The following is a 19064-nucleotide window of genomic DNA, read 5'->3' as shown; positions in this document are numbered from 1 at the left end:
TCACCACATATGTGTGATGCTTTGTGATGAGCAAMTGTTTTGCTATTTTCTGTTGATCAAGACTGATTAGTGAAAACCAAATATCTGCATGGCTTCCTGARATGTGCTGTATTTCTGAAACCAAAGACCTCCAGTATTTGCCAAAAGAAAGATATCTGAGAAGGAATCTAAGTGTTCATTTAGAATGGAGGTATATGTCAGAGTAAAATAAACATAGGATCTGAGAAAACCATATCATTAATAACAGAAAGTTAGGAAAATGTCAAAGACCAGGAATAGTGACTAACAAAAGGAAGAAAAAAAGGAAAATACATAAACAGAGAATGAAGATATGATTGAGGWCCACTGAAGCTCTCTTTCATGTCTGGGGCTCTGTAATACTCAGAGACCCAGTTACTAAATTCTTATTACTGAACTTAATACTGAGCATTTAGGATGTGCACAATTACAAAATTGCATGATTTGCTACAATGGCTGTAGAGAGAGTATTTAAGAATATGCACTTCGACAGATTTTTGGCATTGTTCTATCCACAATATCCTACCGAAGAGAATTAAAATTTTCTGAATCTGTTCCTTCCAGTGAACTGGGACATTTTACAACAGATTAGATTTCTCTGGTGCTGAAAACATGCCAGTGAGTCAGCAGCTGTGCTGACTGAGGTATGCAGAAGCCCTTCCTGCTTCTGCACCAGCTTTGTTTTTGTTACATGGTGGCTGAAGAACAGGAATGAGAAGCACAGACTACTGGAGATAAAATACTCATGCTAGCTTGAATTGTTATAGAAGGATTATGAGGTACTTTTAACTTCCATACAAAGACAAGATGAAATCACRTTACAGCTTACCATGAATCAGTGTGCAGCCTCTTCAAACAAAGACTGGTTTTTGTTATACATGTGCTCTGCCTGACAACTGAGCTGCAGCCCCAGCTAACAAACAGCATTGGCAAAAGCACAGTTAGGACATCYTGAGGGTGTTGCTGACTCTCCTCAGAGATACTTTCATCTAAACACGTACTTTACAGAACTTCACTAAACCACAAATCTTTTTCAGCCTTCTGCTACTGGCCAAAGATTGACCAAATAACTCAATCTTTACTGCATATAAAGTGTTCAGCACATGCAACAAGATACTGTGACAGTTTTAAGAGCATGAATATACACACTTCCAGCACTTGGCTGGGTTCTCTAGTGACACTTTCATGAATTTCCATCTTCTCCCCCACAGGTAAACAAGGCTGGAAATCAACTAAGCATCCCACACGTTAATCTCATATTCCCCCACGAAGCAGTGAGATATGTGATTATTTCTTAACTCTTCCCTTACCGAATTTCATGAGTCATCAGCTCATATAAACAAGATTAAATACGGAAATAGCAACTCTTACGAAGACTAAGGGATAACAAGCAAAAACTCAACTCAAAGAAGCTGCAAAGAGGCAACTGGTAGGTAGGTCACGCTGTAAGTGAGGGCTAGAGAAGGAATTTSAGACAACATATGAATGACAAGTCTACACTGGCTCAGCAGCTGCCTCTTACTGAATGGCAATTGCACAAAGACTATGTGAAACTCACACAGAAATGGTGCATCYTTGGGCCTCTTCTTGGACACCAGGCTAGGAATGTACTGATGAGATTACAKKTAAAGATYCAACAGGCTCTAAACCATCCATTYAGAAAAARCAGCTSAGAAAATTAAGCTTGCACCTCACTYCTTCCCTGACACTACTAGCAGTTAACTACCGTTATTCATCAAAGCTCAGGTTCCCAGTAATCACCTCTGTGATACTGCTTAATCCCAGTAACCTGCTGACAACMCTGAATTAGGAACGTGCCAGCATTTCAGAGCTGCACTCCAGAAAGCCTTTAAGAAATGCTTTAAATGCACTTGAAAATAACTTCATCTTTATATTATGGTTTATCTCAATAATACATGGAATACCTCAAGATTTTCTTGCAAGGACAAACAAACAGTGTGAGGACATAGGATACTTACWGCTTCCATTAGCCCCTTTACTGTGGGTGATTTCAGCATCAAAGCATCAAATACCTCATCTGTCTCCTTCCTCACATACAAAAGCACTGAAATAGAAAAAAAAAACAAACTTGGAGCAAGTTCAGTTAATTGCACAGATGAAATGTACAGAAATGAATCCCACACTAAACACAAAAACAAATATGACTCCATTACCGATAAAATGAAGCACTGAAGACGGTTTGCATCAAAAAAATGTACTTTTAGTATCAGTGATCTAGATATGGACAATATATCATAGTTGCATTGAAAACACAGTACTGAAAATTCAGCAAATTTAATYTAATGTGAAGAATCTCTGTCTTCCTGAATCTAAATCTCCATTTACAGAAAGAAGCTAAAAAGCACTGGAACCCCGTCCCCTGTTCATAGGACAAAACACACAAGCCAAGTCTTCTTAAACCTCCGTCTTGGCTTGTACCTTTCCTGGCTTCGTCTAAAAGGCTGGGAAAGGACATTCAGAAAAAGGAAGTCTAGGTTTAGCTGTGTCTTTGAGAGCTAAATCAAAGAAAAGGTAAAGAAATCGTTCTCTCTGACATTACCATGCAGATGACTGAAAATGGCCTGACCAGTATGAAAATAAACACCGGGAAAAATGAGTTCAAAGTAATTTGAGACTTTACAGGGGAGACATTCAAGAGCACAGCTGGCAGGCAGGCATTTACCAGTGTGCCCATCTGCTTAGGCACACAAATGCCATTTCTGTTCCTTTTCCTCCCTCACATGCCCTGCTAGATGTTAATTGTCYACAGGCACAGTGCCCTGCCCTCTCTAGCTTTTGTCTTCTTCATACTTGTATAGGTAAAAGGAGGAAACTTGCTACAACATGGCAACAGCTACAAAGCATATAAGCATAGACACTAGAAAAGTGTTTTGGGCATCATCTTATATGATTGATAAACAGCAGGTTAAATAAGATGTTCTGCGATTTATTTTGTTTCCTAAATAAACTGCCTTTTCAAATAGCAGTGCTGCACATGAGGTACAAATACACATGCACTGTCACATCTGTATGACAAATTACATTGGTAATCATATATTATTTTTCTTTTTGATAGACAGAAAAGGGCATCTTTTGAAAATCCAGGTTCTCGCGGTCCAAAAGATATATTCACCAGGTGACTCAGTAGATGTCATGCAGATGAAACAAAAAATATGATGGTATTTTTCATGTGGAAGCAATTGTTTAGAAGTTAATTCTCAGGCCAAGACTGTAGCCAGGGTAGACCCAGGCCCATTTGCAGAGAATTGTAGCTTTTTTGCCCAGGTTTTGAAATGACTGGRAAAAAGCCATGGGTAGTTCAGTCCCTGACTTGGCCTACAAACCAAACATGCAGGACAATGTTGGGGTTTTTGCATCTTCAAATCAGAAATACGAGCCACAAAACTACTACCACAGCATGCAGAGCCACATCTTTTTCACCTGTATTTTAGCAACTCTTTGGGGCCTTGGCTGAGAATGTCCTTTTAATGAACCTAGTCTCTGAGAAAACTTTGCATCACAACCTTCACTGTCAAAATGTAAAAGAAAAGAAAATTCCACACCAGGGGTTAAATTTTACCATGCCTGGTATGTCTAACTGCATGAGCAAGAACTCACACAAAGGGCTAATTTTACCAATACTAACACTTATATTAATTTAGTAATACTTTTCTTTGTGACAAGAGGGTTGTCCTGTAACTCCTGGCTTTACAAACATCGGGAGCTCTGCCAGCCTTAACAATTACAAACATATCTGAAAAGAGCAAAAAAAATCACTTGGTCCAAGGTTAAAGTTGGGGACATTACACTATGCAAATCACAGTACTGAGCTTKAAATCTCTCTGTTGTGCTTGGTCTKCAGCATTATGGGAATGAAGSGTCTATTACAAGGATAACAGTGAACCTGAATCACCATTATACACACAGAGAGCCAGCATGAGTAAACATGGGGGGTGGCTGGGTTTTACTTTACCCTAACAGGTATCAAAATCCTGGCTTTCCTTCAGTAGAGCACTTTTCCATAAATGATTTCTGGTGAATCGATGCCTTAGGAAGCCCCTGTCTCATCCCTGCCCTTAGGATCTCTCACTCTGGCTCATCTCACTGAATTTTCTTCAATAATGAACTCTCTGGAACAGCAGATGTGAGTGAAAAAACAACCCTTTTTTTTAATTATTCCTCAAATAGATCAGATCCCTGTCTCCGAGTACAATGCAGCCCCACAAGGCTCTGTGCTGGCAGAGCAGTGGAAAGGCGGCTGCAGCAGGAGGCACAGCCAGAGGGGAGGGAAAGGGCTGCAAAGGCTCCACTGGGCTCAGCAGCAGCACTGCCATTGAATGACTGTGACCATGCACACAGCTCATGTCCTCTGATCCTACTGTCACCACATTCATGGCATCTAGATGGGCTCGCTCTAACAGTTCAGATTGTAAGACTTGAGAGGCAACAGGGGGGAAATTTTGTACTAAGTAATGAGCTATTTGACTGAAAGTTAAAAGATTAATTCAGATTTGTCTGACCTACTACCTGGTCTTACTTCYTAACCTTCTTGCCAGCACTGAAATCAACTGCAGATCTTAATATTCTTTAGATGTTAAAAAGAATTGCAAAAGATGGGGGGATATAAATTTATCTTTAGTTACTTAAGAAATAGCCCCAATACACCAAATTGCAGAGGGGCAAACAGCCTTTGCTGAAGGCAAGGGATGTTGTTGCACCAGCGAGACTTTTGGAAGCCAGGCCACTGAAATGAGGATTTATGTGTGAATGCAGAATAACAGTGYTAGACACCGCTTTTAAAATCGTATACAACAACATGCACGTGGAAAAATGAAACAAAGGACACAATAAGACAGCAAGACTTGGGACATTAGGAAGGTTTCAGCCTGGGCACTACCAACRCTGTGACTGACACCCTATGAACAATGACTACAGTCTCTGTTAAGTGTCTCTGGATAGAGATATGGCACATTTTAGACAAAGAAAGAAAGGCTGGTAGCTGTAACCTGGCTTTCCTTTCTCACATTAGGAGTTTTCATTATTACCCAGGCACAAGTTCCCTTGATGACAGTGTGAATGCTGCCCTTTACAGGAATGGCTCACAATCCCCATGACTGTTATGCATCCAAAATGTTTCAGAGTAGTTTAACATGACCTTCCTAAGAGACAAAAGCTAGACAAAAAATTGCTTTCTTGAAGTTGAGAACTACAGGACTGGAAATCCACCTGGATCCATAACTCAGCTGCTAGATTTATAATTAATGGGAAACTCCCTATGAAATCTGAAAGGGAAAGTGATTTGAAAACTCTTACTGAGAACTTAAAACAGGAAAAGGCCAAGTAACTAGCTGTGTTTCACATTTGGTACAGTTTAACAAACTTCACATTTCTGTGTTGGGTACTTGCACTTCCCTTAGAGGTCAAAGAAATGAAAGAATAAATCAAAAAGAGGCAGCCACCTGAGTGAGAATATGAACCTTATTTGCAAACAAACTTTTGACTTGTTCTCTTGAAGACTGCCCCTTAATATTTTTACTTTCACCAGTGTTACAAGCAGGTCCAGCAGGCAGAGGTGAGACCACACACTTTCACTTCAGTTCTTCAGCAGGGCTTGGACACCTCACTGGCTGCTACTTACCTGCACTGCTCTGCTAATGAGACACCGTGGGATTACATCGTTTTTAGTAATGCTACCACATTACTTTCAATATACTGTGTATATTTTCACATATCAGACCTGCTCTCTCTCAAACATCACACCACTGCCTCATCTCTGTCTGCTGTCTAGGAGTTATTGATTCTGCTGTACCAAATAAATCTCGAGAAAATAATCTTCTAATATGTCAAAGCTGGGGGAATAAAAAGACCCAAAACATTTTAATACCCTGTGAATTCTCTGGCAAAGACAGCATTATCRAATGGGCAGATTCAGCTGAGCTGCACTCCATCAGCACAACCCCATATGCAGGGTTCCGGATGGCAGGAAGTTCATCAGAGCAAAGGCCGTGCTGGAAAAGGCTTGGCCTCCAGCCAGCATAGTCCAAGTTGAGAGAAACACTGAACAGGAAGGGGATGTGAAGAGAGCATCCTCCAGCTTCTCTGGTTCTGTGCCTCTCCTGGATTTAATCAATTTACATAGTTTTGCCACCAGCTGAATGGTTTTTTTTTTCTTTCTAATCTTACCCTTGAAATTCTTGCAAGTCCTGGATGGCATTAAAACAACTAACCACGGCAAAAGRCAGGAATAATCAAAGAACAGCAACACCTCCTTGCAGGAAACCCAGGTGAAATTGTAGGAAATTACAGTTCTTTATGTAACCCTTGTGGCTGTCCTCTTCTGCTTGACAGAGCCCTGATAATGTGAATTTGCCCAAGATCTTGAGTCAACCAAATGCACGTCAGTGGTCAGTGCTGATSTCACATAATTAATTGAAGATTTAATTAAAAGAATCACATGTTCACATTTATTTCAAGAAGATACCTGTCTTCATCCATCTTCTTCGCTTCCCCTGGTTCAAGCACACCACGCTAAACAACACAGAAACTTTGCAAATGTGTGTTTGTGGGAAGTCATTTCCATAAAGCTCAAAGCAGTCTTAGAAATGGTGCAACTAAGAAAAACCAATTGCATGTCTGTACCTTTTTGCTTTGTCATTTCACAACCTAATGGGTGAACCTCAAAATACCTGCAAGTTTGAGTTACGTAAGTTTGTCAAAGCCCTGGAGCCTTCAATAAACTTACATGACAAAATTCATGAGACTGAAGGAATGGCAAATATTCTCCAGGGTGTTTAATTGTGACAGAGTAGGAAGTTATCACCAATGCCACTGCACTGGAAGTGACTGTACACAAAAAAGATTTTGTGGACAAAACCACCTTCAGTGCAAAGTTTAACAGCTCAACCTAAACAGTTACTTCAATGTTATTCAACCTAAGCTTCACTCGCAGCAGACTGGAAAACAGGAGGTAGTAGAGTTWATGAAATGCAACTGTAATAATACTCACTTGGGCAATAAAAACAGCTAAGGGAAACAAAATCTTAAACAGTTCAGTTGGGTCTGATGGAAGATGTTTCTCCATGTCTCATATTTCTAATAGGATAGGAAATTACAGAGATTTTATTCCAGCCAATCTAAGTCTGAAGTCAGCAGGAGCTTGCCTGTTAAGGTCTCTGCATTTGACCCAGTGCATCTTGTGTATTTGCTTGTGATCCCAGACAGGACAGAAAAGATGAGCAAAAGTTAAAAATAGACCATCACAGATTTGCTACTGGAACTTTTATGAACTATGTAGCTTGGCCAAGGACCAAGCTACAAAGCTACCAAGCTACCAAGAAACTTTCTAGCTTTTTTTATACACACTTGTGTCCTGATCCCTGCTTGAGAGAGCACACTCTTTTTTTATTTCTGCTTTTAAGTAGTTTTTAGTATTTGTTAAAATGCCTCCTTGTAGACTGGCAGATGCAAAGATCTCTTCTCCCATCTACCCATATTTGTACGAGCATCCAGCAACTGACTCTGTCCAAGCCACACCTGCCCTTCCCAACTTAGGGTTTGAGTCCCACAGTATTATTTTTAACTGCTAAGAATTGACTGTTACCTCTTTTCAGACCTTCTTCTTTGATTTGTTTCAAAGGGGAGGGACCAAACTCTTCCTCCACAGGCCGGAACATCCTTTTGACCAGGACACTGCTGCTAGAATACACAAAACAGGGACCATGTCACAGTAAAACTGCTCACAGCAGAAGAGGAGACAACAGCAACCATCATGACTCACTTCGTATTCTGGCAAAAATATCCACTAGCTGCTCAAGCAGCACCAAAAGCAGAAACTACAAGAACTTAGCTTTTGATGCTTATCTGAAGTATCCAGGCCTCTTAAATTGCCGAGATTGACTGGCTGGGACAGGTGACAGGAAAATATGTYGCGATGTTACACACTAATTTGAAAGCCCCAAAGGCCCTTAACTGTTTAAATATTGAGGGAAGAGGGGTGGTCATTGCTTGGTGCAATAAACCCCTTTGTTTCTCAAATTCCACTGTGAGCCTTATGAATAACATTCGTTTCAAAAAGAMATTTAAAGGGCTTCATGTTTTCAAGTCAATGTCAACTGCAGCCGCTCAGCCACTCCCTATCACAGGCCACCTTCTGAAGGTTTATGGGAGTGYRGTTATKTTACCAGAATCTCAGACTTGAGGGYRTTCACTTGGGATTCAAACAACTTCGAAAAGTATGGGGCTGGCACACATTGTGGCCTGAATTTCAGCCATCCGTAYTAAAACCCTTATTTCACAGCATCTATAAATAATAGAGAGACTTCTATCAATTCTTCCAGTCCCTCCTAAGTCAGACAGGGGGCACTCCCATTTCCAGCCTTCCTCCTTCCCAGATTCTCTGCTCTCTTTCAGCCTTTCTCTTCTGGCACTTGGCCATTCTCTGTGCAGTTCCTGTATTTGTTGCATCCACATGAGACCACTGCTAAACAGCTTTCAGGAATGCAGTAAAGTTCAGTGCTTCAATAAAAAATTCCTAGCTTTTAAATTATTTAAGAGCCCTTATGCTCACATAGGCAGCATTTCATTATCAAATCTATTGTCCTGCCCCTGTATTGAACCTTAGGGCTCTTTCACTTGGAAATGTATTAAAATACAGACCTAAAAACTAGAGAGCTTACATGGGAGAACATGTGGGAAGGGTGAGAAAGGGGATCAGTTTTATCTGATTTCATTTTGTATCGACTTTTTATGAGTTTGAACTCTTAAGTGCAAAGCTTGTGAAACAATAAATGTCTTACCCTTCTCTCTCGTCATCTGTGTTATAGTAAACCTAGAAGGATGGAAATAAAAATCTGTTATTCCCAAAACTTAGACATTTGCTTAACAGAATGACTTCAAAAGGGAGAAAAGACAACAAGTGTTTTGCAGTTTGCAATGTTAAACATCCTTTTCCTTCTATAAAATACAAACACCTCTAGTTCTAACTGTCATCTGGAAAAAGCGTGGCTTAGAGAAACTACAGCTGAACAGCATCTAGTGGAAATACATCAAAGTATATTCGAGAGACATGCTCCCCTTCCCTGGTTTATATCATTTTCCCCAATTATTTTACAGTCCTCTAAATCAGATCACTACTCACCTAAATTACCCCTAATACAGTTTAAACCACAACACTCACAAGCTTTTGTATGTATTTAATACTGTCTGAAAATTTAATTAAACTATAAAGAACAAGATTAAACTACAGGCCTAATGGGAATCCAATTACTAATGGTACAGCTGAACATTTTTTGCACAGGCTGTGGGCAGAAGCCCAAGTCCAGTTTTGTGTAAATCCATATAACTCAGTCACTGGGACCAAACTGACAACAGCAGCAAATGAGGCTGACAGTAGCAGGGGAGGTATAAAATCATGGTTGTCCAAAACTTTACAGAAGTTAGCCAAATTCCTCACAGCACGCCCTCTCTGCAGGTCTGCACCAAGTGCAGWCCTCCAGCTGCTGAGCTGCAATGCAAGTGTGGGGTGGGGGCACAGGGTGAGCAGCCTGTCCTGCTGGGCAAAAGCCACAGTGGGTGGGTCTCCAACACTCTGCTGCCAAGACTCAGAGCACACTCAGCTCTCACTGGGAGCCTTCACTTCTGAACCTGTGCAATGAAAATAGCTCAGAGGTGTGTATGTGCTAAGCTGAGGTCTGCAACTATGAGTTACAGCAATGAAAGACATGGCTGAACATTACCTAAGAGCTAGGAAATGGGGTATTTTCCAGTTAGTTTAGAAAATKATTTACAGGATTACATATACTAAGGAATGCTTCCACCTTCTCTTGTTTTGAGACAAATCCACATTCTGGTTTGAAAGCCATGAGGACAGAAGGTACCCAGCACTGATGTGTGAGTGGGCGTCTTTCCAATTCGAGAGAGTAAGCCAGTGACAGCTGCGACTGCAATGTCTACGCTCTTTGTGCCTTGCTCTACCACACTCACTGCTTCAAAATAATTGACAATTCCAACACTCAGTTTCATTTAATCTTACTCATTCTACTATTTTGCAGCATGATGCATATTAAACTTCCTCATCAACTATTTATCTTTAAAAACATATGCATAAAGGTCTCATTCTACTCCCCGAGATGCTAACAAATAAAAGGTTCACAGTAAAAAAGTAGTCAGAGCTGATCCTCCAATTCAGGTTTTCAACTTTCCAGCCGGCGATAAAACAGAAAAGAGTTAAGTCAGCAAAGACTTCTTTATATTTACTGGTCGTAATAACTGCCAATACTGAGTATTAACATTAGTATGATGGAGTTCTACTTGGAAGAGGGAAAATATTTTTTCAAGSAATTTCCAGATCCCTAGGTGATGCCGACAGGAAATGGGCAGTGGTGCTCAGTGACCCTACTCTTGACCTTCCTACACCTGTAAGAGCTTGGTCTTTTTCAGCTGTGATAGGGAGGGGGATCTCTGCTACCACAAGGTGGCACTTCGWATCACCAAGCCAAAGAGTACACTCAAAACCAGATTTTGTTTCAGTCACAAATCCACCCTCTATTTAAAAATTCTTGACTATTTGTTTCATTCTTTCTTCCTTGCAAAAGAATGGCAAAGCTGTAACATAAACAAACTAGTCAGCTGTCAAAGAATTATAAACTTTTTCACAACCAGAACTCACAAAGGTACTTGTCTCTTGTAAGGTCTTTTACAGGTGAAATGCCAAAATGGCATTTACCACAATGAGAGCTGAAACAAGAGGCCCCCAGTAACAGTGATTTATTTCCCTAAAGTCTGCCCTAGAGCAGAGGCAGCCAGATGGCAAGTGGGCACCAGCTCATCTCATTATTTCCTACCTGTCCAGTTCTTTGGAGGTTTCCAAAATGAACATCCGGTATGAAGAGAACTGGCTGGGAATCCAGGTCAGCCATTGTTTTGAAGAAGGTGATATCACTCTTTTTCTGCAGAGGGAGTGCACTCAGCTTGCCTTCAGCTGCTAGGTGGATCACAAAGCAYATAGTTGTGAAAGGAGGCATGTTAAGCATGACTTAGCCCCAGACCAGAAAGGCCTGCRTTACTCACCGTTATTACATGAGGCTTGGGATGCCTGGCCTTTGCCTTTCTTCCTGTTCTGCTTTCTCTCTTCATCTCGGATTTTCCTTTCTGCTCCCTAATGTAAAAAAGACAACTCACAAATATTACCTAAAGAGGAACCACTGTGAGCATTGTACTCTACAATGCCTGGAACTAYAGGAACAGGCACATCAGAAACATGAAAAGAGAAACTGGTTATTCCATTGAAGATATATCTGTCCAGTCTGTTGGGACAGTACCAGCTTTGCATCGATCACCTGTGCCTGACTCAGGCTGGCACACCCAGTAGCTCCCAGGGCTGCAGACAGAAGGGGAACAGATCCACATGCTGGTTTGGAGGAGCCAGGACAGGCAGTGTGCAGCCTGCAGCAGGACTGCTGCCAGCACAACTTGTGCAWAGGGCATCCCAAGCCCAGTGTCTCTGCAATGGACAGAGTGCTCAGGCCAAATACTTTGGGTATGTAATGGTTTAAAACACCTGCAGGATTGCTATCGTCTTACATCATGTCTGTGCTGAGGTCTTCCCTAAACTCTCCTCCACCTACTTTGTCTGGGGATGGCATTGCTCCACTGTAGCCAGCTGTGCAGAGCTTTTAAGAACTGACAGTCCAAGAAGGCTGTGCTGACAGCTTGCCAACATTGCAAGGGTTCTTACAGAAAAATCCAAGCATTTTAAACTAGGAGAAGCTCTCCAGAAATAGGAAAGCAATGTAGCACTGCCCTATTAGGCACCAGGATCTCCTGGGAAGCTGCAGTCTTCTGTTATGTAAATACGGTTCTCAACAAGTTTAAAAAATAAAACTTGTTATTGATATAAAAAGCAGCAACACCTCCTTTGAAGTTCTCCTAATTTACTTTATAAATAATACTCGTCACATTGTGAAGGGTAATAAAGATCCATATGCTCCCAGACAGTTGGCATGTAAGATTACAGAYTTTTTTCAAAATTAAAATTAGAAGTTTCTTAAATAGAAAGCRGGGGGAGGAGGTAAGGAAAGCAAAAAATACCCACTCAAGATGGCAAAATTCACACGAGTCAATGAACCAGGCTTAAAAAGAATATAAGGAAAGATATACCCCTGGTTATGATCTATCAGTAGATTTCCAGAGTCTGAAAGAGCTGGAGGAAGAAATAGCCCTTTAGAAAAACATGAACGTGTCAAACAGAAACACTGCCTCCAGACCAGGTCCCAGTCCACTTGTTACTCACCAGCCTCAACCACAGAAGCCAAAGGATTCAGAGCTGTGCTCTCAAACTTGTTTCTAGGGGTACATTTGTAACATTAAAGACCACCTGTTCTTTCTAAGAAAGGAGCAAAAATACGTGTCACAGCCACCATTCGGCAGAAAGCACATCCTCAGAAACCTGTGCTGCACAAAGGGCTCTGCCAGGTGGCCACAGCCCTTCCTGACACTCAATGCTGCCACTCCACTGCTCACAGGGAACAGGATGAACCACCGAAGTATTTCATATGTAGCAACAGGCACCAGTTTCCTCCCAGGAAAGCAGAAACTGAGGAGGACTCAGCCTTTTATACACAATAAAAAATACATGCTTTACTGATTTTCTGTAACATTCTTTGTAAACATGACCTTGATAAAGTTTCATGGCTTTCTCTTCCTTCATTCTTTCAAGACAACACACCCCAAGTTCTCTGGGTGCCGGCAATCCCTGAGCTGGGCAGCCATTCCCATCCTCCAGTTATTTGTGCCACAGCCATTTGRCAAATGTGGCAACTGCAATACCTACAGAACTACCTACCAGCCCTTTTGAGCTTGGAGCAACCCACATGGCACATGTGAGCCAAGCCTACATGATGGGGTGAGACAATGGACCACAACATCATTTTTGCATTCTRGAGCATTTTTGCTGCATAGTTTTGACAGCTGAGCCATCTGACACATATCTGATAAACCACAGTTTGCATATCTCTTCAGGAGAGAAAAAGAAATAACCCTCTTACAGGGGATTATAAACTGTGCTCTGASCAGTGAAATAATGGATGTGTTCTTAATTTTTTCATTGATATCCGGGCTTTGTACAAGGAGTACTTCTGCTACAAATCATCAGCAAAATGCAGCATATGAATTTCAGCTGATTSAAACTATTGTCTTCTTAATTCTTCAACTCATTTAATCTTAAATTTTGCTCCAGCCTGGCAAAGCCCTTGMCATCATAAGGACCACTCCCATCACCGCTACAAAGCTCATGTGTACACTTGATTCTAATTCCAGGCTTCAGCATTCCACATCTTGCTGGGCAGGCACATAGACTTCAGCCTTCTCTCCAGAGCTGAAGATTAATAGACAATCAGAGTTGCTCAGTACTCTATGATAGTCCATTTTCTCTATGATRTTCTATACCAAAAACAAGGATGCAAAAACTGCATATATTCCAAAGAACATACATGTTTTTTCAGATTAAATAAAACTGGATTTTTTTTTTTTTTGGAACAATGTTATGATATTTGCCAAGTCAAACACTTCTGCTTCTTTTCAGCAAAGATAATCATATGTAGAAAATCAAATATCTCTGAAGTCCCAGTTCCTCCATACACAGTGGCTAGAGCTCTGTGCAATATATAATTATAAATAGGCCTGGTAACAAGTTTCCCTGACAACCTACTTAAGGAATAAAAATTACATATTCTTATAATGTAGCATCAGTGATCTGCACATCACTGCAGAAAAAAGGACTGCAGGGACAGAGAATTAGCACTGAGAAAACAGGATGTGGACYGTAACAAATGCTTTGAAGACTGCCTACTGGAAAATAGACATGGACTAAAGACTGGAGAATGAATAGGGAGTAAGGACACATTCACAACCTTTGCAGCATTTATCTCCATATATTTATGTCACAAAGCATGTACTGGATCTGAGTTGGCATTGCTCTCTAGTTTATATGTAAATTAAAATGAAAATTAAGCAATTGCCAGAATAAATACTAAAATATATATAATATGTACCACTTAGCTAAATGCAGTTTTATTTCTTCAAGGATAACTCTTTCCACAACAACTATRCTGTATTTCAGCTGTAAGACATTAATTTGTCAGCGAATGTTCTTAAAAACTGGACACCTCCACCTGTGATTTATCTAACTGAATATACAAATATACCTATTGGCCCTAAAGAGGCACCACCATTGCAGAAAAAAAACCCACTTGTAATAACATTTCAAGCACAGAAACAATTTTTCTTCCATGTTCCAAAGTGAAATGCATTTCATACTTAGGCAGGAAGAATTTACTGTGCAGTTCCACTAGTCCAGGTGATTGTAAKAAATCAGGTACTTTTCTCATCAGCTCCTCCTTGAGATTGTCAGACTGGGGCATAATGGTGCAGTTCTCATTTTCAAAATTTATAAAGATCATTGTATGTTTGCTGGGGTTTTTTAAATGGTCCTATAGCACCTCTTTAATTGAYCATGGCAAGGAGGTGGGCAATAMATAATTSTCTCAGCTTCATRGCTTTTAAAAGCAGCAAGCCATGTCCCTGTCACTGGATGCCAATCAAAGGCTAGCAAGAGAAACTCAAGCATTTTGCACCACCTTAACCAGAACCAGGAGTTTGACGTCTTAGAAACATGAAGATACCCAGCCACACCAACTACCTTCCTGAGCGTGATGAATTCTCCCATCACCACCAGCAAGTGGAAATTCTCCCCTTTTTTGCTTGCAAAAGCCCTGTGATGAAGGGATGTTGGTAAATATCTGGCAGCATAAGTTTGGGGAAAAGCAAGAATTCATCTCTTACCAAGTGCCAGTTAGCACAACCTATTATGTAAATTGACCTYGATAATTTTGATTCAACTCATAATTTCACTCAACTCATTTTCATACCTGTGTTAAGTTAAAAAGCTTTATATGTGAGTATTCATTTATATTAAATAGATATATAGCCTATTATCAATACCCTTGAGCCCCTCAGTTCCCACTTCCCACTTCTGATGTGTATAACACTTTAACTGTCCCTGTGATCTTTCCATCTACTTTGAGACAGCTTGATTAATAGACTCAACATTAATTTCCTGCTTTCTAGTCTGTATATTTGAAGCACCAATTAGGCCAATAGATGCAATTAACATGTATTATTCAAAATCTCCACCAGTTGTATCTAGAGGTCACCCTTGATGAGTTTGTACTCTGGATTTCTTCCTTTTTTAAATAATTCAAATTTTTCTAATTGCTCTTCAGGAACAGGTGGATGAAAATGACTTGTTACTTTGATATTTACTGAGCTTTTAACATCCAGCTGTAGCTTTAAATCTCTCAATATTTGACATTCAAAGTTACAATTAAAAGCATAGCATTTTGGCTGCAAGAAGACCACAGTGCATACATTTACATTCATTACTTGCAAARATTTTCCTCCACTAGCACAACTGACTGATTAGCCCTCAAGATCTCATTGTCAAGACAGCAACAAGGGAATGAACTGAAAAGGGGGAAGGAGCAGCAACAGAGACCTGAAACACTTGAACTCTTACCCTTTCCATTAAAAAGTTAATGTTACGTTTTGCCTGGGGCATGGCCTTTTGTCTTTCTATTCCTACCTGTAGAATGGCAAGACTAATTTGGATAAATTTCCAAGTCACTTAAATAGATGTAGGCTCCTAAATCCCTGAACCTTGACTAGAATCCAGGCATCAGCTACCCCATGAAAGATCTTTCTCAGCATGGATAAAGTCATCAGCTGGCAGACACTAAACAAAACTGAAAAGTGGTCACACTCTCTTTTAGGAATCAATGACATAACATTTCTAAGCAACTGTTTCTACCTGGTGATATACACAGCTGACCATGACACTGTGTAATTCATTGGGCATGATCTATGTTTGGGTGCAGAAAAATCTTACTAGTTCCCACAAAGGAGCAGTCATACATATKGTAAAAGAACAAAACTTTGTTAAAGAGGGCATGAACACAAACAAAAAATAGTTACTGAATAACAAAATGGGAATGGCTAATATATTTTTGTAGCTTACTTTTGATAAGGAAATCCTAGCAACATCAAAGTCTCATTGAAGCTTCTAAAGTAACTGTTTATATGCAAGGGAGGGGGAAAAATAGCTGTGTCACTAGAATTTGCTGTTTTCCACTGCATCATAAAAGAGAGCACAGCAGGCCTCCACTAAAAAGTTCACTTTTCTATCAGAGAAAATGACATGAAGTTTACCTGCTRCCTATCCTGGAAGAGTTAGAAGGGATGATATCAGCAGACTGCCATTTACATGAGCCTGTGATCAGCACTGACCTTCCACATAGGGATCTTTAAGTTTGTACTTGCTGTTGATATTAAAGAATCATGACCTATAACATGATGTCCTTTAACAGCCCAACTATTGGTCACAAGCTGAGAAATCGGCTGCAAAAAAGCTGCAAAGCAGTAAAATAATTGCATGATAATCTGTTTATTTGTGATACAGCTGGTCCAAATGCTATGAGGAAATATAATTTCTTAAGGAAAGAAAAAACATTTAATTATGTCTAAAATACAACAACAATAAACTGCCTAACAAGGTTCCTCCTCCATCCATGGTAACTGTGCTTTCCACTTACCTTGTCACAAAAAACCTTGATCTGGCAGTAGGCTCGGTGGATAGGTTTATTGCTGCGGTTGTTGTAGCTGTACGTATCGATCTGAATCATCAAAGGAAGCCCTTTTACTCCTTTTTGAGAGGAGAAGTCTGTACTCAGGCAATTCACAGTGATGAAAATCTGTGTGCCAGAAAGATTACTTTTAAAACGTGGTGCAAACAACAATTAAACTTCCAGAAATACATGACAAGAAATGGGAAAATGAAATTAAAATGTTTAATTCAGCTATGATGCACTCTCTGGCAATTCATACGTTTATCCTTCTTTTCTGTCTAGGAAAGACATTTTCATGCTAGGAAGAAGGACAAACATGAAAGGCATGTATTCAGTTTGGATCAGAAGTTCACATTTAAGGTGAATCATTCGGTTGTCCCAACTTACTGTGCTTTGGTTCACTCCAGAGAGTTCAGAATACATGAAAAGGATTCTTTTCATAAGAGCCAGACCAAAAAATGTGTTCTAGGAACACTCCTCAGATCCTCCAGCTGCTAACAGTTGCTTAGTCCACRGGAACTGAGTAAAGACAATCTAAGATAAAACTTCCTAAAATGTGCCTCACATGGAGGTCAGGTCTTTAGCCCTTACTTGTTCCACTCTACAGACCTGTTCTGTACGTTTACACTATTTGTTAGAACAGATCATCTTGCTTCATGCTTTCCAGCCACCTGGGGCATGGCTTGTTCTTCTGACAGCTCACCATTCAAATTCAGTGGCACTAAGATAAACTCTACTCTTTTTTTTTATTTTAAAAATTTTCTTCACACTCTTATCAACACTTCTGCTCTCTCCATCCCAATAACAGATACTACTCTGTTTCACTTTAAGGGCCCTTCAGTGTCTTAACTCAATTTTAAAGATGCATCTCACCCTGTCTTTCAAACTGGAAAAGAGTTTCTCAAATGTTTATAAAACTACTCCCTATCTCTTCTCAGAAGTTCTCTTTGTGATGCAGCATCCACATAACTTGACACTGCATTCAGAGAATGACAGAATCATCTGAACRGGAAGGGACCCAGAAGGATSATCAAGTCCAGCTCTTWAGTGAATGGCCCATCCAGGGATGGAACCCCAACCTTGGCATTATCAGCATCATGCTTTAACCAGCTAAGTAGCAAGCCCCCTCCTTGCCTGTGCTTCAGAAATCCATCTCTTGCTCTCCTTCTACAACCAAAACTTACATCTTGATAGCCCCAAATCCTCTCCAGCTCTTTAACTCATTTGGCACCATGGGACATGGTGTGTCTCATCTGTTCAGGACCTGGGAGAAGCATCTCCCACCAATAAAGTCTCCCAAGCACTATTCTGATGTAAAGTAAGCACTATGAACTGAAATKCCACTGATAGCTTTCAGACAGGATGGCATGCATGAAACTCAAGAGATGAAACTAGATTAAAAATCTTCTTTTTAGCCCAGAGAGGAATATGTGCATTACATAATAATTCGGGGCAATTGAGTATTAACATGATTCTACTTTTCACTTTCCCTGAGTTTAGAAAACAACAACAAAACACCAAACAAACCCCCAAAACTGTGAACCAAGGAAAAGGATAGAGAAAACAGGCAGTACGTATCTCCCAAACCAGGAGGATGTGAAACCTGCTCCAGAAGAATAAGGACACTCTGATAGAAGACATCCCAAACAGRTCTCTCAAACAGACCCGATGAACACCTCACAGGGCAAAGGAGAGGGCAGCAGGCCCCTGGGATAGGAAAGGACTCGTGAAGGAAGAGCGTGAAGGACCCCCCCCTCCTCCCCCTCCATTCCACAAACAGGGAAAATAAACCCACAGTGTAAGTGACCAGAATGCAACACCCCTAAGAAAGGCAGCTGAGAATAAAGAAGGGCTCCGGCAGGGCTGGTGGGGGATACTTTACCCTCCTGGCAGAAGTTAACATTACAGTCAGGGTCTTTATGATGGAGCCAGAGCAGCTTGTTTGCCTGACTGAGCTAATGGCCCCTCCTTTCTGCTTCTGATTGTATCACAGAGCTGCATTTACAAATGAAATAGTTGAACTTTAACTGCGGGGAGAAGAGGGAGGCAGGGAAAGGCCCTAGGTGAAACTCTGATTTTGAAGCTGATAGTGTTATTTCTGTTTCAAATTACAAGCTGATCTCCTCCAGCTCCAAAGGTAAGTGTAGATACCGTCGAATACACCTTTGAAATATGACAGCCTGAATTTTCATTTGCCTTCAGAACTTTCTAGTGTCCGGGCAATGGTTTAAAGTGTGTGTGAACACACAGCAGTGGAATGAGGTCTAGCATAAAACAGAATCTGCTCTCCCTGTATTTTAGACCATACTGCAGCACAGGGATTTTCCAAAGCGTACATTTAAACGTGAGAAGACATGCAGGCTTTGCAGC

The 19064-nt window shown here is 40.6% G+C and overlaps 1 protein-coding gene across 5 annotated transcripts in view; it reads right to left on the bottom strand.

Annotated features, from left to right (window-relative positions):
* GRHL2 (grainyhead like transcription factor 2) overlaps nucleotides 1-19064 on the bottom strand; it is a 64290-nt gene that overhangs the window by 8607 nt on the left and 36619 nt on the right. For 3 of the 5 annotated variants that reach the window (XM_057366287.1, XM_057366288.1, XM_057366291.1), the window contains 6 exons: nucleotides 16662-16820; nucleotides 11086-11173; nucleotides 10860-10999; nucleotides 8814-8845; nucleotides 7619-7713; nucleotides 1998-2083 (listed from right to left, as the gene is read on the bottom strand). In XM_057366287.1, the coding sequence (XP_057222270.1) occupies nucleotides 1998-2083; nucleotides 7619-7713; nucleotides 8814-8845; nucleotides 10860-10999; nucleotides 11086-11173; nucleotides 16662-16820 (600 nt within the window). The remainder of the gene's footprint in view (nucleotides 1-1997; nucleotides 2084-7618; nucleotides 7714-8813; nucleotides 8846-10859; nucleotides 11000-11085; nucleotides 11174-16661; nucleotides 16821-19064) is intronic. The other 2 variants (XM_057366289.1, XM_057366290.1) reach the window with 2 other exon arrangements.

Source organism: Malurus melanocephalus, unplaced genomic scaffold (genome assembly GCF_030028575.1).
Source record: "Malurus melanocephalus ecotype Western Australia unplaced genomic scaffold, MMel_1.1 scaffold_62, whole genome shotgun sequence".
NCBI classification, from domain to species: Eukaryota; Metazoa; Chordata; class Aves; order Passeriformes; family Maluridae; genus Malurus; species Malurus melanocephalus.
The sequence above is the reverse complement of the archived record's forward strand: the minus strand, read 5'-3'. Positions and strand labels throughout refer to the sequence as shown.